Source organism: Sus scrofa, chromosome 17 (assembly GCF_000003025.6).
Source record: "Sus scrofa isolate TJ Tabasco breed Duroc chromosome 17, Sscrofa11.1, whole genome shotgun sequence".
In the NCBI taxonomy this organism is placed as follows: Eukaryota; Metazoa; Chordata; class Mammalia; order Artiodactyla; family Suidae; genus Sus; species Sus scrofa.
In genome coordinates this window covers 8,905,043-8,931,650 of record NC_010459.5, presented here as the reverse complement: position 1 = coordinate 8,931,650, position 26,608 = coordinate 8,905,043, and the positions used below count along the sequence as shown (strand labels likewise).

The window sequence follows — 26,608 nt, the reverse complement described above, 5'->3', positions numbered from 1 at the left end:
GCTCTGATTCAACCCCTAGCCTGGGAACTTCCGTATGCCACAGGAGTGGCTTTAAAAAAAAAAATAATAAAGAGAGAGACAAGAAGGAAAGAAAGAAAGCGAGGAATAGAAAAGTTGAGGACTGAACATCCAGGGTTAGTGTCATTTAGAAACGAAGTAGGCTTAGAGGAGGGCCTCTTCGGGTCACATTGTGTAAGTTCAGTTGAGTTCTCTGGAGGAAGAGTGTCATAAATACCAAGGGAATAGATCAGCACTATGTGATAAATAAGGCTAAGGCTACAGTATATTTCTCAGTACCCACCAATTGGGAGCTTAGAATTTGAGATGAAAACTCTTAATCTTCTTTTTAGCGCCATCTCATGTTCCATTAAGTATATCTTTGAAGCCTTACATTCTCCTTAGACTTCTGGTTACCAGTTCTTTCTCCAGGTGGAAAGCAGCTGTGTTAAGAACACTTCTCTCTCGATCTCTCTCGCGCTCTAGTAATAATTTGCGGCATTCAGGAGGAGATGATCATGTTGAATACCTGAGTGAATTCTTTATAAGGTCAAAGTCCGTACCACAGTAGGACTTAAAAAAACAACAAAACAGAAACCCCCCCAATCTTTTATTATTATTTTTTTCCTTTTAGGGCCGTGCCTCCAGCATAGGGACATTACCAGGCTAGGGGTCGAATCGGAGCTGCATCTGCAGGCTTACGCCAGAGCCACCGCAATGCCAGATCTGACCTGCATCTGTGATCTAGAGCACGGCTTGTGGTCACGTGGGCTCCTTAACCCACCGAGCAGGGCCAGGGGTAGAACAACCCGCATCCGCATGGATACCATGCCCGGTTCTGAACCCACTGAGCCACAAGAGGCATTCGCACAGGAGTATTTGTAAGCACATAGTTGTAGAGAAATACAACTCAGCATTATTAGGAACATACTCTGAACACCAACCTTTGTCTTGTATGTAATATATTTTGATTTTTTTACAAAGTTTGCTCGTCCATAATACATTTTCACATATCTCATATATATTATATATATATATAATCTTTGAATATATAAAGAAACCTATAAAGCAGAGGCTTTTGATTCTATCCCTAGTAGTATCCTAGTAGTATCGATACATTACTGATCTAGTGTATCTAAATGCTGAAATATATTGTATAGATTGAGAGAGAGTCCGGACGGACGAGAGACGTAACAGAGAGAGTGGAGTTAAGTGAGAACAGGGAACTTCCTGTTTGAAAATATGGAAGTTATTTCAAATTCACCTTAGGAAAAGTGTTAGCTGTCATCATCACTAGAAGTGCCACAGTGACTCGCCGGTGTGGATATTTAATGTTGTAGTTGAGTGTCGCTTAGAAGACAATAATGTACATGCGGAGTTCCCATTGTGGCACATTGGAAGCGAACCCAACCAGGAACCATGAGGTTGCAGATTCAATCCCTGGCCTCACTCGGTGGGTTAAGGATGCGGCGTTGTTGCCGTGAGCTGCGGTATCGGTCGCAGACCTGGCTTGGATCCTGCACTGCTGTGGCTGTGGCATAGGCAGCAGCTATAGCTCTAATGAGACCCCTAGGCTGGGAACCACCACATGCCACAAGTGTGGCCCTAAACAACAAAAAAATACACACACACACACAGACGTATGTGTGTGTATGTGTACACGTATATGTGCGTGTGTGTGTGTGTATATATATGTTCATGGGTATATATATATTTACATATTCCTATATGTGTGCACACGTGTGTTGTCTCCGTACATATGTCTGCACATGTACATGTGTGTGCACATGTATGTGTGTACCCATGTGTGTATGTGTACACGTGTGTATTTATGTGTGTGTGTGCGTGTGTTTGTGTGTGTGGGGGTGGGTGTGTGCTTACACATGAATGTTTCCTGTAAGGAAATTCTCTCTTTCCCCCATCTGCCAACGTATAAATGTGTATATTTATTTGATGAAATGGAATTTAATGCATTAATAATATTACGTTTAATGCGAGAGGAGAGGTTGATAACTTGCAAAGGACCAGATAGGAAATATTTCAAGTTTGTGGGCTCTAAGGTCTCCGTTATAACAACTCCTGTCTATGCTAGTGGCACGAAAAGTAGCCATAAACAATATGCAGATGAGCACGACAAGAGAGCAGGTATATCTGTACTAGATTATCAGTAGGTAACAACCGTGGTTTCCTTTATTTTAGTTGCAAGAAGCACAAGATCGATATATGGAGGCCGCGAAATGTATTGAGAAGATGCAGCATCAAGTGCAAAAGTAAGATTTAAAGCAGCACAGAGAATAAGTAGGGATTAAGTACGAAGCACCTAGGCAGTACAGTGTAAGAATTATACCAGGAAAGATGACAAATAAGACATCATTGGGGAGCCGGGTAAAAATTTCAGTTTTGGGGTGTTGTGAAATGGCTTTTCCCCATTATTTCTAAATTTCTCTCATTATCCGCAAAACCCTGCTAGAAAAACAACAAAATGGCCAAAACATCTACCTTTCAAAAATTTCAGAATTTCTGTAATGGAACCTGTGGATGTTTGTGTGCAATTGGTGTGGTGGTCTTAACAATCTATGTGTGAGGATAATTATTTTGAAATACACATTCTAGGCTTGAAAAGGAAAATGCCGAGTTAAAAGATACAAACAAAATGCAAGCGGGCACAATTGAAGAGCTTCAGAGAAACCCGCCGGGTCCAAGTTCGGTAAGTCGGGTTTTTTCTGTCATAACCGAAAAGGAATTTTAATTGTGTTACCAATATTATATGAGACTATTTTAGAAAATAGGAAGAGTCTCACTGATGAAAAGCAGTTACGGCATCGATAGTGGCACTCTTTGCTACGAATAGCAGAATTCCTCTTTATAGAAGACATTAACTGAATTCATAAAATGAATGATTGTCGTAGGAAGATTTTAAGTAGAAAGATTGTGGAAGCGCTCCCATTGTGGCTCAGCGGCTTATGAACCCTACCAGTATCCATGAGGATGGGGCCTCGCTCAGTGGGTTAAGGGTCCAGTGTTGCCAAGGCTCTGGTATAGGTCTCAGCAGCAGCTCTGATTCAACCCCTAGCCTGGGAACTTCCGTATGCCACAGGAGTGGCTTTAAAAAAAATAAATAAATAAAGAGAGAGACAAGAAGGAAAGAAAGAAAGCGAGGAATAGAAAAGTTGAGGACTGAACATCCAGGGTTAGTGTCATTTAGAAACGAAGTAGGCTTAGAGGAGGGCCTCTTCGGGTCACATTGTGTAAGTTCAGTTGAGTTCTCTGGAGGAAGAGTGTCATAAATACCAAGGGAATAGATCAGCACTATGTGATAAATAAGGCTAAGGCTACAGTATATTTCTCAGTACCCACCAATTGGGAGCTTAGAATTTGAGATGAAAACTCTTAATCTTCTTTTTAGCGCCATCTCATGTTCCATTAAGTATATCTTTGAAGCCTTACATTCTCCTTAGACTTCTGGTTACCAGTTCTTTCTCCAGGTGGAAAGCAGCTGTGTTAAGAACACTTCTCTCTCGATCTCTCTCGCGCTCTAGTAATAATTTGCGGCATTCAGGGAGTGGTAGATGATCATGTTTGAATACCTGAGTGAATTCTTTTATAAGGTCAAAGTCCGTACCACAGTAGGACTTAAAAAAACAACAAAACAGAAACCCCCCCAATCTTTTATTATTATTTTTTTCCTTTTAGGGCCGTGCCTCCAGCATAGGGACATTACCAGGCTAGGGGTCGAATCGGAGCTGCATCTGCAGGCTTACGCCAGAGCCACCGCAATGCCAGATCTGACCTGCATCTGTGATCTAGAGCACGGCTTGTGGTCACGTGGGCTCCTTAACCCACCGAGCAGGGCCAGGGGTAGAACAACCCGCATCCGCATGGATACCATGCCCGGTTCTGAACCCACTGAGCCACAAGAGGCATTCGCACAGGAGTATTTGTAAGCACATAGTTGTAGAGAAATACAACTCAGCATTATTAGGAACATACTCTGAACACCAACCTTTGTCTTGTATGTAATATATTTTGATTTTTTTACAAAGTTTGCTCGTCCATAATACATTTTCATATATCATATATATTTAATATATATATAATCTTTGAATATATAAAGAAAACCTATAAAGCAGAGGCTTTTGATTCTATCCCTAGTAGTATCCTAGTAGTATCGATACATTACTGATCTAGTGTATCTAAATGCTGAAATATATTGTATAGATTGAGAGAGAGTCCGGACGGACGAGAGACGTAACAGAGAGAGTGGAGTTAAGTGAGAACAGGGAACTTCCTGTTTGAAAATATGGAAGTTATTTCAAATTCACCTTAGGAAAAGTGTTAGCTGTCATCATCACTAGAAGTGCCACAGTGACTCGCCGGTGTGGATATTTAATGTTGTAGTTGAGTGTCGCTTAGAAGACAATAATGTACATGCGGAGTTCCCATTGTGGCACATTGGAAGCGAACCCAACCAGGAACCATGAGGTTGCAGATTCAATCCCTGGCCTCACTCGGTGGGTTAAGGATGCGGCGTTGTTGCCGTGAGCTGCGGTATCGGTCGCAGACCTGGCTTGGATCCTGCACTGCTGTGGCTGTGGCATAGGCAGCAGCTATAGCTCTAATGAGACCCCTAGGCTGGGAACCACCACATGCCACAAGTGTGGCCCTAAACAACAAAAAAATACACACACACACACAGACGTATGTGTGTGTATGTGTACACGTATATGTGCGTGTGTGTGTGTGTATATATATGTTCATGGGTATATATATATTTACATATTCCTATATGTGTGCACACGTGTGTTGTCTCCGTACATATGTCTGCACATGTACATGTGTGTGCACATGTATGTGTGTACCCATGTGTGTATGTGTACACGTGTGTATTTATGTGTGTGTGTGCGTGTGTTTGTGTGTGTGGGGGTGGGTGTGTGCTTACACATGAATGTTTCCTGTAAGGAAATTCTCTCTTTCCCCCATCTGCCAACGTATAAATGTGTATATTTATTTGATGAAATGGAATTTAATGCATTAATAATATTACGTTTAATGCGAGAGGAGAGGTTGATAACTTGCAAAGGACCAGATAGGAAATATTTCAAGTTTGTGGGCTCTAAGGTCTCCGTTATAACAACTCCTGTCTATGCTAGTGGCACGAAAAGTAGCCATAAACAATATGCAGATGAGCACGACAAGAGAGCAGGTATATCTGTACTAGATTATCAGTAGGTAACAACCGTGGTTTCCTTTATTTTAGTTGCAAGAAGCACAAGATCGATATATGGAGGCCGCGAAATGTATTGAGAAGATGCAGCATCAAGTGCAAAAGTAAGATTTAAAGCAGCACAGAGAATAAGTAGGGATTAAGTACGAAGCACCTAGGCAGTACAGTGTAAGAATTATACCAGGAAAGATGACAAATAAGACATCATTGGGGAGCCGGGTAAAAATTTCAGTTTTGGGGTGTTGTGAAATGGCTTTTCCCCATTATTTCTAAATTTCTCTCATTATCCGCAAAACCCTGCTAGAAAAACAACAAAATGGCCAAAACATCTACCTTTCAAAAATTTCAGAATTTCTGCAATGGAACCTGTGGATGTTTGTGTGCAATTGGTGTGGTGGTCTTAACAATCTATGTGTGAGGATAATTATTTTGAAATACACATTCTAGGCTTGAAAAGGAAAATGCCGAGTTAAAAGATACAAACAAAATGCAAGCGGGCACAATTGAAGAGCTTCAGAGAAACCCGCCGGGTCCAAGTTCGGTAAGTCGGGTTTTTTCTGTCATAACCGAAAAGGAATTTTAATTGTGTTACCAATATTATATGAGACTATTTTAGAAAATAGGAAGAGTCTCACTGATGAAAAGCAGTTACGGCATCGATAGTGGCACTCTTTGCTACGAATAGCAGAATTCCTCTTTATAGAAGACATTAACTGAATTCATAAAATGAATGATTGTCGTAGGAAGATTTTAAGTAGAAAGATTGTGGAAGCGCTCCCATTGTGGCTCAGCGGCTTATGAACCCTACCAGTATCCATGAGGATGGGGCCTCGCTCAGTGGGTTAAGGGTCCAGTGTTGCCAAGGCTCTGGTATAGGTCTCAGCAGCAGCTCTGATTCAACCCCTAGCCTGGGAACTTCCGTATGCCACAGGAGTGGCTTTAAAAAAAATAAATAAATAAAGAGAGAGACAAGAAGGAAAGAAAGAAAGCGAGGAATAGAAAAGTTGAGGACTGAACATCCAGGGTTAGTGTCATTTAGAAACGAAGTAGGCTTAGAGGAGGGCCTCTTCGGGTCACATTGTGTAAGTTCAGTTGAGTTCTCTGGAGGAAGAGTGTCATAAATACCAAGGGAATAGATCAGCACTATGTGATAAATAAGGCTAAGGCTACAGTATATTTCTCAGTACCCACCAATTGGGAGCTTAGAATTTGAGATGAAAACTCTTAATCTTCTTTTTAGCGCCATCTCATGTTCCATTAAGTATATCTTTGAAGCCTTACATTCTCCTTAGACTTCTGGTTACCAGTTCTTTCTCCAGGTGGAAAGCAGCTGTGTTAAGAACACTTCTCTCTCGATCTCTCTCGCGCTCTAGTAATAATTTGCGGCATTCAGGGAGTGGTAGATGATCATGTTTGAATACCTGAGTGAATTCTTTTATAAGGTCAAAGTCCGTACCACAGTAGGACTTAAAAAAACAACAAAACAGAAACCCCCCCAATCTTTTATTATTATTTTTTTCCTTTTAGGGCCGTGCCTCCAGCATAGGGACATTACCAGGCTAGGGGTCGAATCGGAGCTGCATCTGCAGGCTTACGCCAGAGCCACCGCAATGCCAGATCTGACCTGCATCTGTGATCTAGAGCACGGCTTGTGGTCACGTGGGCTCCTTAACCCACCGAGCAGGGCCAGGGGTAGAACAACCCGCATCCGCATGGATACCATGCCCGGTTCTGAACCCACTGAGCCACAAGAGGCATTCGCACAGGAGTATTTGTAAGCACATAGTTGTAGAGAAATACAACTCAGCATTATTAGGAACATACTCTGAACACCAACCTTTGTCTTGTATGTAATATATTTTGATTTTTTTACAAAGTTTGCTCGTCCATAATACATTTTCACATATCTCATATATATATATATATAAATATATAATCTTTGAATATATAAAGAAAACCTATAAAGCAGAGGCTTTTGATTCTATCCCTAGTAGTATCCTAGTAGTATCGATACATTACTGATCTAGTGTATCTAAATGCTGAAATATATTGTATAGATTGAGAGAGAGTCCGGACGGACGAGAGACGTAACAGAGAGAGTGGAGTTAAGTGAGAACAGGGAACTTCCTGTTTGAAAATATGGAAGTTATTTCAAATTCACCTTAGGAAAAGTGTTAGCTGTCATCATCACTAGAAGTGCCACAGTGACTCGCCGGTGTGGATATTTAATGTTGTAGTTGAGTGTCGCTTAGAAGACAATAATGTACATGCGGAGTTCCCATTGTGGCACATTGGAAGCGAACCCAACCAGGAACCATGAGGTTGCAGATTCAATCCCTGGCCTCACTCGGTGGGTTAAGGATGCGGCGTTGTTGCCGTGAGCTGCGGTATCGGTCGCAGACCTGGCTTGGATCCTGCACTGCTGTGGCTGTGGCATAGGCAGCAGCTATAGCTCTAATGAGACCCCTAGGCTGGGAACCACCACATGCCACAAGTGTGGCCCTAAACAACAAAAAAATACACACACACACACAGACGTATGTGTGTGTATGTGTACACGTATATGTGCGTGTGTGTGTGTGTATATATATGTTCATGGGTATATATATATTTACATATTCCTATATGTGTGCACACGTGTGTTGTCTCCGTACATATGTCTGCACATGTACATGTGTGTGCACATGTATGTGTGTACCCATGTGTGTATGTGTACACGTGTGTATTTATGTGTGTGTGTGCGTGTGTTGTGTGTGTGGGGTGGGTGTGTGCTTACACATGAATGTTTCCTGTAAGGAAATTCTCTCTTTCCCCCATCTGCCAACGTATAAATGTGTATATTTATTTGATGAAATGGAATTTAATGCATTAATAATATTACGTTTAATGCGAGAGGAGAGGTTGATAACTTGCAAAGGACCAGATAGGAAATATTTCAAGTTTGTGGGCTCTAAGGTCTCCGTTATAACAACTCCTGTCTATGCTAGTGGCACGAAAAGTAGCCATAAACAATATGCAGATGAGCACGACAAGAGAGCAGGTATATCTGTACTAGATTATCAGTAGGTAACAACCGTGGTTTCCTTTATTTTAGTTGCAAGAAGCACAAGATCGATATATGGAGGCCGCGAAATGTATTGAGAAGATGCAGCATCAAGTGCAAAAGTAAGATTTAAAGCAGCACAGAGAATAAGTAGGGATTAAGTACGAAGCACCTAGGCAGTACAGTGTAAGAATTATACCAGGAAAGATGACAAATAAGACATCATTGGGGAGCCGGGTAAAAATTTCAGTTTTGGGGTGTTGTGAAATGGCTTTTCCCCATTATTTCTAAATTTCTCTCATTATCCGCAAAACCCTGCTAGAAAAACAACAAAATGGCCAAAACATCTACCTTTCAAAAATTTCAGAATTTCTGTAATGGAACCTGTGGATGTTTGTGTGCAATTGGTGTGGTGGTCTTAACAATCTATGTGTGAGAATAATTATTTTGAAATACACATTCTAGGCTTGAAAAGGAAAATGCCGAGTTAAAAGATACAAACAAAATGCAAGCGGGCACAATTGAAGAGCTTCAGAGAAACCCGCCGGGTCCAAGTTCGGTAAGTCGGGTTTTTTCTGTCATAACCGAAAAGGAATTTTAATTGTGTTACCAATATTATATGAGACTATTTTAGAAAATAGGAAGAGTCTCACTGATGAAAAGCAGTTACGGCATCGATAGTGGCACTCTTTGCTACGAATAGCAGAATTCCTCTTTATAGAAGACATTAACTGAATTCATAAAATGAATGATTGTCGTAGGAAGATTTTAAGTAGAAAGATTGTGGAAGCGCTCCCATTGTGGCTCAGCGGCTTATGAACCCTACCAGTATCCATGAGGATGGGGCCTCGCTCAGTGGGTTAAGGGTCCAGTGTTGCCAAGGCTCTGGTATAGGTCTCAGCAGCAGCTCTGATTCAACCCCTAGCCTGGGAACTTCCGTATGCCACAGGAGTGGCTTTAAAAAAAATAAATAAATAAAGAGAGAGACAAGAAGGAAAGAAAGAAAGCGAGGAATAGAAAAGTTGAGGACTGAACATCCAGGGTTAGTGTCATTTAGAAACGAAGTAGGCTTAGAGGAGGGCCTCTTCGGGTCACATTGTGTAAGTTCAGTTGAGTTCTCTGGAGGAAGAGTGTCATAAATACCAAGGGAATAGATCAGCACTATGTGATAAATAAGGCTAAGGCTACAGTATATTTCTCAGTACCCACCAATTGGGAGCTTAGAATTTGAGATGAAAACTCTTAATCTTCTTTTTAGCGCCATCTCATGTTCCATTAAGTATATCTTTGAAGCCTTACATTCTCCTTAGACTTCTGGTTACCAGTTCTTTCTCCAGGTGGAAAGCAGCTGTGTTAAGAACACTTCTCTCTCGATCTCTCTCGCGCTCTAGTAATAATTTGCGGCATTCAGGGAGTGGTAGATGATCATGTTTGAATACCTGAGTGAATTCTTTTATAAGGTCAAAGTCCGTACCACAGTAGGACTTAAAAAAACAACAAAACAGAAACCCCCCCAATCTTTTATTATTATTTTTTTCCTTTTAGGGCCGTGCCTCCAGCATAGGGACATTACCAGGCTAGGGGTCGAATCGGAGCTGCATCTGCAGGCTTACGCCAGAGCCACCGCAATGCCAGATCTGACCTGCATCTGTGATCTAGAGCACGGCTTGTGGTCACGTGGGCTCCTTAACCCACCGAGCAGGGCCAGGGGTAGAACAACCCGCATCCGCATGGATACCATGCCCGGTTCTGAACCCACTGAGCCACAAGAGGCATTCGCACAGGAGTATTTGTAAGCACATAGTTGTAGAGAAATACAACTCAGCATTATTAGGAACATACTCTGAACACCAACCTTTGTCTTGTATGTAATATATTTTGATTTTTTTACAAAGTTTGCTCGTCCATGATACATTTTCATATATCTCATATATATATATATATATATATAATCTTTGAATATATAAAGAAAACCTATAAAGCAGAGGCTTTTGATTCTATCCCTAGTAGTATCCTAGTAGTATCGATACATTACTGATCTAGTGTATCTAAATGCTGAAATATATTGTATAGATTGAGAGAGAGTCCGGACGGACGAGAGACGTAACAGAGAGAGTGGAGTTAAGTGAGAACAGGGAACTTCCTGTTTGAAAATATGGAAGTTATTTCAAATTCACCTTAGGAAAAGTGTTAGCTGTCATCATCACTAGAAGTGCCACAGTGACTCGCCGGTGTGGATATTTAATGTTGTAGTTGAGTGTCGCTTAGAAGACAATAATGTACATGCGGAGTTCCCATTGTGGCACATTGGAAGCGAACCCAACCAGGAACCATGAGGTTGCAGATTCAATCCCTGGCCTCACTCGGTGGGTTAAGGATGCGGCGTTGTTGCCGTGAGCTGCGGTATCGGTCGCAGACCTGGCTTGGATCCTGCACTGCTGTGGCTGTGGCATAGGCAGCAGCTATAGCTCTAATGAGACCCCTAGGCTGGGAACCACCACATGCCACAAGTGTGGCCCTAAACAACAAAAAAATACACACACACACACAGACGTATGTGTGTGTATGTGTACACGTATATGTGCGTGTGTGTGTGTGTATATATATGTTCATGGGTATATATATATTTACATATTCCTATATGTGTGCACACGTGTGTTGTCTCCGTACATATGTCTGCACATGTACATGTGTGTGCACATGTATGTGTGTACCCATGTGTGTATGTGTACACGTGTGTATTTATGTGTGTGTGTGCGTGTGTTTGTGTGTGTGGGTGTGTGTGTGCTTACACATGAATGTTTCCTGTAAGGAAATTCTCTCTTTCCCCCATCTGCCAACGTATAAATGTGTATATTTATTTGATGAAATGGAATTTAATGCATTAATAATATTACGTTTAATGCGAGAGGAGAGGTTGATAACTTGCAAAGGACCAGATAGGAAATATTTCAAGTTTGTGGGCTCTAAGGTCTCCGTTATAACAACTCCTGTCTATGCTAGTGGCACGAAAATAGCCATAAACAATATGCAGATGAGCACGACAAGAGAGCAGGTATATCTGTACTAGATTATCAGTAGGTAACAACCGTGGTTTCCTTTATTTTAGTTGCAAGAAGCACAAGATCGATATATGGAGGCCGCGAAATGTATTGAGAAGATGCAGCATCAAGTGCAAAAGTAAGATTTAAAGCAGCACAGAGAATAAGTAGGGATTAAGTACGAAGCACCTAGGCAGTACAGTGTAAGAATTATACCAGGAAAGATGACAAATAAGACATCATTGGGGAGCCGGGTAAAAATTTCAGTTTTGGGGTGTTGTGAAATGGCTTTTCCCCATTATTTCTAAATTTCTCTCATTATCCGCAAAACCCTGCTAGAAAAACAACAAAATGGCCAAAACATCTACCTTTCAAAAATTTCAGAATTTCTGTAATGGAACCTGTGGATGTTTGTGTGCAATTGGTGTGGTGGTCTTAACAATCTATGTGTGAGGATAATTATTTTGAAATACACATTCTAGGCTTGAAAAGGAAAATGCCGAGTTAAAAGATACAAACAAAATGCAAGCGGGCACAATTGAAGAGCTTCAGAGAAACCCGCCGGGTCCAAGTTCGGTAAGTCGGGTTTTTTCTGTCATAACCGAAAAGGAATTTTAATTGTGTTACCAATATTATATGAGACTATTTTAGAAAATAGGAAGAGTCTCACTGATGAAAAGCAGTTACGGCATCGATAGTGGCACTCTTTGCTACGAATAGCAGAATTCCTCTTTATAGAAGACATTAACTGAATTCATAAAATGAATGATTGTCGTAGGAAGATTTTAAGTAGAAAGATTGTGGAAGCGCTCCCATTGTGGCTCAGCGGCTTATGAACCCTACCAGTATCCATGAGGATGGGGCCTCGCTCAGTGGGTTAAGGGTCCAGTGTTGCCAAGGCCTGGTATAGGTCTCAGCAGCAGCTCTGATTCAACCCCTAGCCTGGGAACTTCCGTATGCCACAGGAGTGGCTTTAAAAAAAATAAATAAATAAAGAGAGAGACAAGAAGGAAAGAAAGAAAGCGAGGAATAGAAAAGTTGAGGACTGAACATCCAGGGTTAGTGTCATTTAGAAACGAAGTAGGCTTAGAGGAGGGCCTCTTCGGGTCACATTGTGTAAGTTCAGTTGAGTTCTCTGGAGGAAGAGTGTCATAAATACCAAGGGAATAGATCAGCACTATGTGATAAATAAGGCTAAGGCTACAGTATATTTCTCAGTACCCACCAATTGGGAGCTTAGAATTTGAGATGAAAACTCTTAATCTTCTTTTTAGCGCCATCTCATGTTCCATTAAGTATATCTTTGAAGCCTTACATTCTCCTTAGACTTCTGGTTACCAGTTCTTTCTCCAGGTGGAAAGCAGCTGTGTTAAGAACACTTCTCTCTCGATCTCTCTCGCGCTCTAGTAATAATTTGCGGCATTCAGGGAGTGGTAGATGATCATGTTTGAATACCTGAGTGAATTCTTTTATAAGGTCAAAGTCCGTACCACAGTAGGACTTAAAAAAACAACAAAACAGAAACCCCCCCAATCTTTTATTATTATTTTTTTCCTTTTAGGGCCGTGCCTCCAGCATAGGGACATTACCAGGCTAGGGGTCGAATCGGAGCTGCATCTGCAGGCTTACGCCAGAGCCACCGCAATGCCAGATCTGACCTGCATCTGTGATCTAGAGCACGGCTTGTGGTCACGTGGGCTCCTTAACCCACCGAGCAGGGCCAGGGGTAGAACAACCCGCATCCGCATGGATACCATGCCCGGTTCTGAACCCACTGAGCCACAAGAGGCATTCGCACAGGAGTATTTGTAAGCACATAGTTGTAGAGAAATACAACTCAGCATTATTAGGAACATACTCTGAACACCAACCTTTGTCTTGTATGTAATATATTTTGATTTTTTTACAAAGTTTGCTCGTCCATAATACATTTTCATATATCATATATATTTACATATATATATAATCTTTGAATATATAAAGAAAACCTATAAAGCAGAGGCTTTTGATTCTATCCCTAGTAGTATCCTAGTAGTATCGATACATTACTGATCTAGTGTATCTAAATGCTGAAATATATTGTATAGATTGAGAGAGAGTCTGGACGGACGAGAGACGTAACAGAGAGAGTGGAGTTAAGTGAGAACAGGGAACTTCCTGTTTGAAAATATGGAAGTTATTTCAAATTCACCTTAGGAAAAGTGTTAGCTGTCATCATCACTAGAAGTGCCACAGTGACTCGCCGGTGTGGATATTTAATGTTGTAGTTGAGTGTCGCTTAGAAGACAATAATGTACATGCGGAGTTCCCATTGTGGCACATTGGAAGCGAACCCAACCAGGAACCATGAGGTTGCAGATTCAATCCCTGGCCTCACTCGGTGGGTTAAGGATGCGGCGTTGTTGCCGTGAGCTGCGGTATCGGTCGCAGACCTGGCTTGGATCCTGCACTGCTGTGGCTGTGGCATAGGCAGCAGCTATAGCTCTAATGAGACCCCTAGGCTGGGAACCACCACATGCCACAAGTGTGGCCCTAAACAACAAAAAAATACACACACACACACAGACGTATGTGTGTGTATGTGTACACGTATATGTGCGTGTGTGTGTGTGTATATATATGTTCATGGGTATATATATATTTACATATTCCTATATGTGTGCACACGTGTGTTGTCTCCGTACATATGTCTGCACATGTACATGTGTGTGCACATGTATGTGTGTACCCATGTGTGTATGTGTACACGTGTGTATTTATGTGTGTGTGTGCGTGTGTTTGTGTGTGTGTGGGGGTGGGTGTGTGCTTACACATGAATGTTTCCTGTAAGGAAATTCTCTCTTTCCCCCATCTGCCAACGTATAAATGTGTATATTTATTTGATGAAATGGAATTTAATGCATTAATAATATTACGTTTAATGCGAGAGGAGAGGTTGATAACTTGCAAAGGACCAGATAGGAAATATTTCAAGTTTGTGGGCTCTAAGGTCTCCGTTATAACAACTCCTGTCTATGCTAGTGGCACGAAAACTAGCCATAAACAATATGCAGATGAGCACGACAAGAGAGCAGGTATATCTGTACTAGATTATCAGTAGGTAACAACCGTGGTTTCCTTTATTTTAGTTGCAAGAAGCACAAGATCGATATATGGAGGCCGCGAAATGTATTGAGAAGATGCAGCATCAAGTGCAAAAGTAAGATTTAAAGCAGCACAGAGAATAAGTAGGGATTAAGTACGAAGCACCTAGGCAGTACAGTGTAAGAATTATACCAGGAAAGATGACAAATAAGACATCATTGGGGAGCCGGGTAAAAATTTCAGTTTTGGGGTGTTGTGAAATGGCTTTTCCCCATTATTTCTAAATTTCTCTCATTATCCGCAAAACCCTGCTAGAAAAACAACAAAATGGCCAAAACATCTACCTTTCAAAAATTTCAGAATTTCTGTAATGGAACCTGTGGATGTTTGTGTGCAATTGGTGTGGTGGTCTTAACAATCTATGTGTGAGGATAATTATTTTGAAATACACATTCTAGGCTTGAAAAGGAAAATGCCGAGTTAAAAGATACAAACAAAATGCAAGCGGGCACAATTGAAGAGCTTCAGAGAAACCCGCCGGGTCCAAGTTCGGTAAGTCGGGTTTTTTCTGTCATAACCGAAAAGGAATTTTAATTGTGTTACCAATATTATATGAGACTATTTTAGAAAATAGGAAGAGTCTCACTGATGAAAAGCAGTTACGGCATCGATAGTGGCACTCTTTGCTACGAATAGCAGAATTCCTCTTTATAGAAGACATTAACTGAATTCATAAAATGAATGATTGTCGTAGGAAGATTTTAAGTAGAAAGATTGTGGAAGCGCTCCCATTGTGGCTCAGCGGCTTATGAACCCTACCAGTATCCATGAGGATGGGGCCTCGCTCAGTGGGTTAAGGGTCCAGTGTTGCCAAGGCTCTGGTATAGGTCTCAGCAGCAGCTCTGATTCAACCCCTAGCCTGGGAACTTCCGTATGCCACAGGAGTGGCTTTAAAAAAATAAATAAATAAAGAGAGAGACAAGAAGGAAAGAAAGAAAGCGAGGAATAGAAAAGTTGAGGACTGAACATCCAGGGTTAGTGTCATTTAGAAACGAAGTAGGCTTAGAGGAGGGCCTCTTCGGGTCACATTGTGTAAGTTCAGTTGAGTTCTCTGGAGGAAGAGTGTCATAAATACCAAGGGAATAGATCAGCACTATGTGATAAATAAGGCTAAGGCTACAGTATATTTCTCAGTACCCACCAATTGGGAGCTTAGAATTTGAGATGAAAACTCTTAATCTTCTTTTTAGCGCCATCTCATGTTCCATTAAGTATATCTTTGAAGCCTTACACTCTCCTTAGACTTCTGGTTACCAGTTCTTTCTCCAGGTGGAAAGCAGCTGTGTTAAGAACACTTCTCTCTCGATCTCTCTCGCGCTCTAGTAATAATTTGCGGCATTCAGGGAGTGGTAGATGATCATGTTTGAATACCTGAGTGAATTCTTTTATAAGGTCAAAGTCCGTACCACAGTAGGACTTAAAAAAACAACAAAACAGAAACCCCCCCAATCTTTTATTATTATTTTTTTCCTTTTAGGGCCGTGCCTCCAGCATAGGGACATTACCAGGCTAGGGGTCGAATCGGAGCTGCATCTGCAGGCTTACGCCAGAGCCACCGCAATGCCAGATCTGACCTGCATCTGTGATCTAGAGCACGGCTTGTGGTCACGTGGGCTCCTTAACCCACCGAGCAGGGCCAGGGGTAGAACAACCCGCATCCGCATGGATACCATGCCCGGTTCTGAACCCACTGAGCCACAAGAGGCATTCGCACAGGAGTATTTGTAAGCACATAGTTGTAGAGAAATACAACTCAGCATTATTAGGAACATACTCTGAACACCAACCTTTGTCTTGTATGTAATATATTTTGATTTTTTTACAAAGTTTGCTCGTCCATAATACATTTTCATATATCATATTATATATATCATATTATATTTATATATATATATAATCTTTGAATATATAAAGAAAACCTATAAAGCAGAGGCTTTTGATTCTATCCCTAGTAGTATCCTAGTAGTATCGATACATTACTGATCTAGTGTATCTAAATGCTGAAATATATTGTATAGATTGAGAGAGAGTCCGGACGGACGAGAGACGTAACAGAGAGAGTGGAGTTAAGTGAGAACAGGGAACTTCCTGTTTGAAAATATGGAAGTTATTTCAAATTCACCTTAGGAAAAGTGTTAGCTGTCATCATCACTAGAAGTGCCACAGTGACTCGCCGGTGTGGATATTTAATGTTGTAGTTGAGTGTCGCTTAGAAGACAATAATGTACATGCGGAGTTCCCATTGTGGCACATTGGAAGCGAACCCAACCAGGAACCATGAGGTTGCAGATTCAATCCCTGGCCTCACTCGGTGGGTTAAGGATGCGGCGTTGTTGCCGTGAGCTGCGGTATCGGTCGCAGACCTGGCTTGGATCCTGCACTGCTGTGGCTGTGGCATAGGCAGCAGCTATAGCTCTAATGAGACCCCTAGGCTGGGAACCACCACATGCCACAAGTGTGGCCCTAAACAACAAAAAAATACACACACACACACAGACGTATGTGTGTGTATGTGTACACGTATATGTGCGTGTGTGTGTGTGTATATATATGTTCATGGGTATATATATATTTACATATTCCTATATGTGTGCACACGTGTGTTGTCTCCGTACATATGTCTGCACATGTACATGTGTGTGCACATGTATGTGTGTACCCATGTGTGTATGTGTACACGTGTGTATTTATGTGTCTGTGTGTGTGTGTGGGTGGGTGTGTGCTTACACATGAATGTTTCCTGTAAGGAAATTCTCTCTTTCCCCCATCTGCCAACGTATAAATGTGTATATTTATTTGATGAAATGGAATTTAATGCATTAATAATATTACGTTTAATGCGAGAGGAGAGGTTGATAACTTGCAAAGGACCAGATAGGAAATATTTCAAGTTTGTGGGCTCTAAGGTCTCCGTTATAACAACTCCTGTCTATGCTAGTGGCACGAAAAGTAGCCATAAACAATATGCAGATGAGCACGACAAGAGAGCAGGTATATCTGTACTAGATTATCAGTAGGTAACAACCGTGGTTTCCTTTATTTTAGTTGCAAGAAGCACAAGATCGATATATGGAGGCCGCGAAATGTATTGAGAAGATGCAGCATCAAGTGCAAAAGTAAGATTTAAAGCAGCACAGAGAATAAGTAGGGATTAAGTACGAAGCACCTAGGCAGTACAGTGTAAGAATTATACCAGGAAAGATGACAAATAAGACATCATTGGGGAGCCGGGTAAAAATTTCAGTTTTGGGGTGTTGTGAAATGGCTTTTCCCCATTATTTCTAAATTTCTCTCATTATCCGCAAAACCCTGCTAGAAAAACAACAAAATGGCCAAAACATCTACCTTTCAAAAATTTCAGAATTTCTGTAATGGAACCTGTGGATGTTTGTGTGCAATTGGTGTGGTGGTCTTAACAATCTATGTGTGAGGATAATTATTTTGAAATACACATTCTAGGCTTGAAAAGGAAAATGCCGAGTTAAAAGATACAAACAAAATGCAAGCGGGCACAATTGAAGAGCTTCAGAGAAACCCGCCGGGTCCAAGTTCGGTAAGTCGGGTTTTTTCTGTCATAACCGAAAAGGAATTTTAATTGTGTTACCAATATTATATGAGACTATTTTAGAAAATAGGAAGAGTCTCACTGATGAAAAGCAGTTACGGCATCGATAGTGGCACTCTTTGCTACGAATAGCAGAATTCCTCTTTATAGAAGACATTAACTGAATTCATAAAATGAATGATTGTCGTAGGAAGATTTTAAGTAGAAAGATTGTGGAAGCGCTCCCATTGTGGCTCAGCGGCTTATGAACCCTACCAGTATCCATGAGGATGGGGCCTCGCTCAGTGGGTTAAGGGTCCAGTGTTGCCAAGGCCTGGTATAGGTCTCAGCAGCAGCTCTGATTCAACCCCTAGCCTGGGAACTTCCGTATGCCACAGGAGTGGCTTTAAAAAAAATAAATAAATAAAGAGAGAGACAAGAAGGAAAGAAAGAAAGCGAGGAATAGAAAAGTTGAGGACTGAACATCCAGGGTTAGTGTCATTTAGAAACGAAGTAGGCTTAGAGGAGGGCCTCTTCGGGTCACATTGTGTAAGTTCAGTTGAGTTCTCTGGAGGAAGAGTGTCATAAATACCAAGGGAATAGATCAGCACTATGTGATAAATAAGGCTAAGGCTACAGTATATTTCTCAGTACCCACCAATTGGGAGCTTAGAATTTGAGATGAAAACTCTTAATCTTCTTTTTAGCGCCATCTCATGTTCCATTAAGTATATCTTTGAAGCCTTACATTCTCCTTAGACTTCTGGTTACCAGTTCTTTCTCCAGGTGGAAAGCAGCTGTGTTAAGAACACTTCTCTCTCGATCTCTCTCGCGCTCTAGTAATAATTTGCGGCATTCAGGGAGTGGTAGATGATCATGTTTGAATACCTGAGTGAATTCTTTTATAAGGTCAAAGTCCGTACCACAGTAGGACTTAAAAAAACAACAAAACAGAAACCCCCCCAATCTTTTATTATTATTTTTTTCCTTTTAGGGCCGTGCCTCCAGCATAGGGACATTACCAGGCTAGGGGTCGAATCGGAGCTGCATCTGCAGGCTTACGCCAGAGCCACCGCAATGCCAGATCTGACCTGCATCTGTGATCTAGAGCACGGCTTGTGGTCACGTGGGCTCCTTAACCCACCGAGCAGGGCCAGGGGTAGAACAACCCGCATCCGCATGGATACCATGCCCGGTTCTGAACCCACTGAGCCACAAGAGGCATTCGCACAGGAGTATTTGTAAGCACATAGTTGTAGAGAAATACAACTCAGCATTATTAGGAACATACTCTGAACACCAACCTTTGTCTTGTATGTAATATATTTTGATTTTTTTACAAAGTTTGCTCGTCCATGATACATTTTCATATATCTCATATATATTTAATATATATATAATCTTTGAATATATAAAGAAAACCTATAAAGCAGAGGCTTTTGATTCTATCCCTAGTAGTATCCTAGTAGTATCGATACATTACTGATCTAGTGTATCTAAATGCTGAAATATATTGTATAGATTGAGAGAGAGTCCGGACGGACGAGAGACGTAACAGAGAGAGTGGAGTTAAGTGAGAACAGGGAACTTCCTGTTTGAAAATATGGAAGTTATTTCAAATTCACCTTAGGAAAAGTGTTAGCTGTCATCATCACTAGAAGTGCCACAGTGACTCGCCGGTGTGGATATTTAATGTTGTAGTTGAGTGTCGCTTAGAAGACAATAATGTACATGCGGAGTTCCCATTGTGGCACATTGGAAGCGAACCCAACCAGGAACCATGAGGTTGCAGATTCAATCCCTGGCCTCACTCGGTGGGTTAAGGATGCGGCGTTGTTGCCGTGAGCTGCGGTATCGGTCGCAGACCTGGCTTGGATCCTGCACTGCTGTGGCTGTGGCATAGGCAGCAGCTATAGCTCTAATGAGACCCCTAGGCTGGGAACCACCACATGCCACAAGTGTGGCCCTAAACAACAAAAAAATACACACACACACACAGACGTATGTGTGTGTATGTGTACACGTATATGTGCGTGTGTGTGTGTGTATATATATGTTCATGGGTATATATATATTTACATATTCCTATATGTGTGCACACGTGTGTTGTCTCCGTACATATGTCTGCACATGTACATGTGTGTGCACATGTATGTGTGTACCCATGTGTGTATGTGTACACGTGTGTATTTATGTGTGTGTGTGCGTGTGTTTGTGTGTGTGTGGGTGGGTGTGTGCTTACACATGAATGTTTCCTGTAAGGAAATTCTCTCTTTCCCCCATCTGCCAACGTATAAATGTGTATATTTATTTGATGAAATGGAATTTAATGCATTAATAATATTACGTTTAATGCGAGAGGAGAGGTTGATAACTTGCAAAGGACCAGATAGGAAATATTTCAAGTTTGTGGGCTCTAAGGTCTCCGTTATAACAACTCCTGTCTATGCTAGTGGCACGAAAAGTAGCCATAAACAATATGCAGATGAGCACGACAAGAGAGCAGGTATATCTGTACTAGATTATCAGTAGGTAACAACCGTGGTTTCCTTTATTTTAGTTGCAAGAAGCACAAGATCGATATATGGAGGCCGCGAAATGTATTGAGAAGATGCAGCATCAAGTGCAAAAGTAAGATTTAAAGCAGCACAGAGAATAAGTAGGGATTAAGTACGAAGCACCTAGGCAGTACAGTGTAAGAATTATACCAGGAAAGATGACAAATAAGACATCATTGGGGAGCCGGGTAAAAATTTCAGTTTTGGGGTGTTGTGAAATGGCTTTTCCCCATTATTTCTAAATTTCTCTCATTATCCGCAAAACCCTGCTAGAAAAACAACAAAATGGCCAAAACATCTACCTTTCAAAAATTTCAGAATTTCTGCAATGGAACCTGTGGATGTTTGTGTGCAATTGGTGTGGTGGTCTTAACAATCTATGTGTGAGGATAATTATTTTGAAATACACATTCTAGGCTTGAAAAGGAAAATGCCGAGTTAAAAGATACAAACAAAATGCAAGCGGGCACAATTGAAGAGCTTCAGAGAAACCCGCCGGGTCCAAGTTCGGTAAGTCGGGTTTTTTCTGTCATAACCGAAAAGGAATTTTAATTGTGTTACCAATATTATATGAGACTATTTTAGAAAATAGGAAGAGTCTCACTGATGAAAAGCAGTTACGGCATCGATAGTGGCACTCTTTGCTACGAATAGCAGAATTCCTCTTTATAGAAGACATTAACTGAATTCATAAAATGAATGATTGTCGTAGGAAGATTTTAAGTAGAAAGATTGTGGAAGCGCTCCCATTGTGGCTCAGCGGCTTATGAACCCTACCAGTATCCATGAGGATGGGGCCTCGCTCAGTGGGTTAAGGGTCCAGTGTTGCCAAGGCTCTGGTATAGGTCTCAGCAGCAGCTCTGATTCAACCCCTAGCCTGGGAACTTCCGTATGCCACAGGAGTGGCTTTAAAAAAAAAAATAATAAAGAGAGAGACAAGAAGGAAAGAAAGAAAGCGAGGAATAGAAAAGTTGGGGACTGAACATCCAGGGTTAGTGTCATTTAGAAACGAAGTAGGCTTAGAGGAGGGCCTCTTCGGGTCACATTGTGTAAGTTCAGTTGAGTTCTCTGGAGGAAGAGTGTCATAAATACCAAGGGAATAGATCAGCACTATGTGATAAATAAGGCTAAGGCTACAGTATATTTCTCAGTACCCACCAATTGGGAGCTTAGAATTTGAGATGAAAACTCTTAATCTTCTTTTTAGCGCCATCTCATGTTCCATTAAGTATATCTTTGAAGCCTTACACTCTCCTTAGACTTCTGGTTACCAGTTCTTTCTCCAGGTGGAAAGCAGCTGTGTTAAGAACACTTCTCTCTCGATCTCTCTCGCGCTCTAGTAATAATTTGCGGCATTCAGGGAGTGGTAGATGATCATGTTTGAATACCTGAGTGAATTCTTTTATAAGGTCAAAGTCCGTACCACAGTAGGACTTAAAAAAACAACAAAACAGAAACCCCCCCAATCTTTTATTATTATTTTTTTCCTTTTAGGGCCGTGCCTCCAGCATAGGGACATTACCAGGCTAGGGGTCGAATCGGAGCTGCATCTGCAGGCTTACGCCAGAGCCACCGCAATGCCAGATCTGACCTGCATCTGTGATCTAGAGCACGGCTTGTGGTCACGTGGGCTCCTTAACCCACCGAGCAGGGCCAGGGGTAGAACAACCCGCATCCGCATGGATACCATGCCCGGTTCTGAACCCACTGAGCCACAAGAGGCATTCGCACAGGAGTATTTGTAAGCACATAGTTGTAGAGAAATACAACTCAGCATTATTAGGAACATACTCTGAACACCAACCTTTGTCTTGTATGTAATATATTTTGATTTTTTTACAAAGTTTGCTCGTCCATAATACATTTTCATATATCATATATATATTATATATATATATAATCTTTGAATATATAAAGAAAACCTATAAAGCAGAGGCTTTTGATTCTATCCCTAGTAGTATCCTAGTAGTATCGATACATTACTGATCTAGTGTATCTAAATGCTGAAATATATTGTATAGATTGAGAGAGAGTCCGGACGGACGAGAGACGTAACAGAGAGAGTGGAGTTAAGTGAGAACAGGGAACTTCCTGTTTGAAAATATGGAAGTTATTTCAAATTCACCTTAGGAAAAGTGTTAGCTGTCATCATCACTAGAAGTGCCACAGTGACTCGCCGGTGTGGATATTTAATGTTGTAGTTGAGTGTCGCTTAGAAGACAATAATGTACATGCGGAGTTCCCATTGTGGCACATTGGAAGCGAACCCAACCAGGAACCATGAGGTTGCAGATTCAATCCCTGGCCTCACTCGGTGGGTTAAGGATGCGGCGTTGTTGCCGTGAGCTGCGGTATCGGTCGCAGACCTGGCTTGGATCCTGCACTGCTGTGGCTGTGGCATAGGCAGCAGCTATAGCTCTAATGAGACCCCTAGGCTGGGAACCACCACATGCCACAAGTGTGGCCCTAAACAACAAAAAAATACACACACACACACAGACGTATGTGTGTGTATGTGTACACGTATATGTGCGTGTGTGTGTGTGTATATATATGTTCATGGGTATATATATATTTACATATTCCTATATGTGTGCACACGTGTGTTGTCTCCGTACATATGTCTGCACATGTACATGTGTGTGCACATGTATGTGTGTACCCATGTGTGTATGTGTACACGTGTGTATTTATGTGTGTGTGTGCGTGTGTTTGTGTGTGTTGTGTTCGTGTGCTTACACATGAATGTTTCCTGTAAGGAAATTCTCTCTTTCCCCCATCTGCCAACGTATAAATGTGTATATTTATTTGATGAAATGGAATTTAATGCATTAATAATATTACGTTTAATGCGAGAGGAGAGGTTGATAACTTGCAAAGGACCAGATAGGAAATATTTCAAGTTTGTGGGCTCTAAGGTCTCCGTTATAACAACTCCTGTCTATGCTAGTGGCACGAAAAGTAGCCATAAACAATATGCAGATGAGCACGACAAGAGAGCAGGTATATCTGTACTAGATTATCAGTAGGTAACAACCGTGGTTTCCTTTATTTTAGTTGCAAGAAGCACAAGATCGATATATGGAGGCCGCGAAATGTATTGAGAAGATGCAGCATCAAGTGCAAAAGTAAGATTTAAAGCAGCACAGAGAATAAGTAGGGATTAAGTACGAAGCACCTAGGCAGTACAGTGTAAGAATTATACCAGGAAAGATGACAAATAAGACATCATTGGGGAGCCGGGTAAAAATTTCAGTTTTGGGGTGTTGTGAAATGGCTTTTCCCCATTATTTCTAAATTTCTCTCATTATCCGCAAAACCCTGCTAGAAAAACAACAAAATGGCCAAAACATCTACCTTTCAAAAATTTCAGAATTTCTGTAATGGAACCTGTGGATGTTTGTGTACAATTGGTGTGGTGGTCTTAACAATCTATGTGTGAGGATAATTATTTTGAAATACACATTCTAGGCTTGAAAAGGAAAATGCCGAGTTAAAAGATACAAACAAAATGCAAGCGGGCACAATTGAAGAGCTTCAGAGAAACCCGCCGGGTCCAAGTTCGGTAAGTCGGGTTTTTTCTGTCATAACCGAAAAGGAATTTTAATTGTGTTACCAATATTATATGAGACTATTTTAGAAAATAGGAAGAGTCTCACTGATGAAAAGCAGTTACGGCATCGATAGTGGCACTCTTTGCTACGAATAGCAGAATTCCTCTTTATAGAAGACATTAACTGAATTCATAAAATGAATGATTGTCGTAGGAAGATTTTAAGTAGAAAGATTGTGGAAGCGCTCCCATTGTGGCTCAGCGGCTTATGAACCCTACCAGTATCCATGAGGATGGGGCCTCGCTCAGTGGGTTAAGGGTCCAGTGTTGCCAAGGCTCTGGTATAGGTCTCAGCAGCAGCTCTGATTCAACCCCTAGCCTGGGAACTTCCGTATGCCACAGGAGTGGCTTTAAAAAAAAAAATAATAAAGAGAGAGACAAGAAGGAAAGAAAGAAAGCGAGGAATAGAAAAGTTGAGGACTGAACATCCAGGGTTAGTGTCATTTAGAAACGAAGTAGGCTTAGAGGAGGGCCTCTTCGGGTCACATTGTGTAAGTTCAGTTGAGTTCTCTGGAGGAAGAGTGTCATAAATACCAAGGGAATAGATCAGCACTATGTGATAAATAAGGCTAAGGCTACAGTATATTTCTCAGTACCCACCAATTGGGAGCTTAGAATTTGAGATGAAAACTCTTAATCTTCTTTTTAGCGCCATCTCATGTTCCATTAAGTATATCTTTGAAGCCTTACATTCTCCTTAGACTTCTGGTTACCAGTTCTTTCTCCAGGTGGAAAGCAGCTGTGTTAAGAACACTTCTCTCTCGATCTCTCTCGCGCTCTAGTAATAATTTGCGGCATTCAGGGAGTGGTAGATGATCATGTTGAATACCTGAGTGAATTCTTTTATAAGGTCAAAGTCCGTACCACAGTAGGACTTAAAAAAACAACAAAACAGAAACCCCCCCAATCTTTTATTATTATTTTTTTCCTTTTAGGGCCGTGCCTCCAGCATAGGGACATTAGCAGGCTAGGGGTCGAATCGGAGCTGCATCTGCAGGCTTACGCCAGAGCCACCGCAATGCCAGATCTGACCTGCATCTGTGATCTAGAGCACGGCTTGTGGTCACGTGGGCTCCTTAACCCACCGAGCAGGGCCAGGGGTAGAACAACCCGCATCCGCATGGATACCATGCCCGGTTCTGAACCCACTGAGCCACAAGAGGCATTCGCACAGGAGTATTTGTAAGCACATAGTTGTAGAGAAATACAACTCAGCATTATTAGGAACATACTATGAACACCAACCTTTGTCTTGTATGTAATATATTTTGATTTTTTTACAAAGTTTGCTCGTCCATAATACATTTTAATATATCATATATATTAATATATATATAATCTTTGAATATATAAAGAAAACCTATAAAGCAGAGGCTTTTGATTCTATCCCTAGTAGTATCCTAGTAGTATTGATACATTACTGATCTAGTGTATCTAAATGCTGAAATATATTGTATAGATTGAGAGAGAGTCCGGACGGACGAGAGACGTAACAGAGAGAGTGGAGTTAAGTGAGAACAGAGAACTCTCTTTTTGAAAATATGGAAGTTATTTCATATTCACCTTAGGAAAATGTTAGCTTCATCATCACTAGAAGTGCCACAGTGACTCGCCGGTGTGGATATTTAATGTTGTAGTTGAGTGTCGCTTAGAAGACAATAATGTACATGCGGAGTTCCATTGTGGCACATTGGAAGCGAACCCAACCAGGAACCATGAGGTTGCAGATTCAATCCCTGGCCTCACTCGGTGGGTAAGGATGCGGCGTTGTTGCGTGAGCTGGGTATCGGTCGCAGACGGCTTGGATCCTGCACTGCTGTGGCTGTGGCATAGGCAGCAGCTATACTCTAATGACCTCTGGACCACCAATCACAAGTGTGCCTACAACAAAAAATACACACCACCACAGACGTATGTGTGTGTATGTGTACACGTATATGTGCGTGTGTGTGTGTGTATATATATGTTCATGGGTATATATATATTTACATATTCCTATATGTGTGCACACGTGTGTTGTCTCCGTACATATGTCTGCACATTACATGTGTGTGCACATGTATGTGTGTACCATTGTGTATGTGTACACGTGTGTATTTATGTGTTTTGTGTTTTGTGTGTGTGTGGGTGTGTGCTTACCATGAATGTTTCCTGTAAGGAAATTCTCTCTTTCCCCCATCTGCCAACGTTTTGTATATTTATTTGATGAAATGAATTTAATGCATTATATATTACGTTTTCAGGAGAGGTTGATAATTAAAAAAGATATATATTTTCAAGTTTGTATAGTCTCTGGTATATCTGTACTAGATTATTCAGTAGGTAACAACCGTGGTTTCCTTTATTTTAGTTGCAAGAAGCACAAGATCGATATATGGAGGCCGCGAAATGTATTGAGAAGAGCAGCATCAAGTGCAAAAAGTAAAGATTAAAGCAGCGGAAAG

The 26,608-nt window shown here is 41.3% G+C and overlaps 1 protein-coding gene across 1 annotated transcript in view; it reads left to right on the top strand.

Moving 5' to 3' along the window:
* The window catches only part of LOC100628139 (restin homolog), a 36,605-nt gene extending 10,016 nt beyond the window's left edge, over positions 1 to 26,589 (top strand). Inside the window, exons 7-23 of the mRNA XM_021078201.1 lie at positions 2,197 to 2,267; positions 2,611 to 2,704; positions 5,255 to 5,325; positions 5,669 to 5,762; positions 8,316 to 8,386; positions 8,730 to 8,823; positions 11,374 to 11,444; positions 11,788 to 11,881; positions 14,434 to 14,504; positions 14,848 to 14,941; positions 17,495 to 17,565; positions 17,909 to 18,002; positions 20,554 to 20,624; positions 20,968 to 21,061; positions 23,609 to 23,679; positions 24,023 to 24,116; positions 26,515 to 26,589. Of these exons, the coding sequence (XP_020933860.1) occupies positions 2,197 to 2,267; positions 2,611 to 2,704; positions 5,255 to 5,325; positions 5,669 to 5,762; positions 8,316 to 8,386; positions 8,730 to 8,823; positions 11,374 to 11,444; positions 11,788 to 11,881; positions 14,434 to 14,504; positions 14,848 to 14,941; positions 17,495 to 17,565; positions 17,909 to 18,002; positions 20,554 to 20,624; positions 20,968 to 21,061; positions 23,609 to 23,679; positions 24,023 to 24,116; positions 26,515 to 26,589 (1,395 nt within the window). The remainder of the gene's footprint in view (positions 1 to 2,196; positions 2,268 to 2,610; positions 2,705 to 5,254; positions 5,326 to 5,668; positions 5,763 to 8,315; positions 8,387 to 8,729; positions 8,824 to 11,373; positions 11,445 to 11,787; positions 11,882 to 14,433; positions 14,505 to 14,847; positions 14,942 to 17,494; positions 17,566 to 17,908; positions 18,003 to 20,553; positions 20,625 to 20,967; positions 21,062 to 23,608; positions 23,680 to 24,022; positions 24,117 to 26,514) is intronic.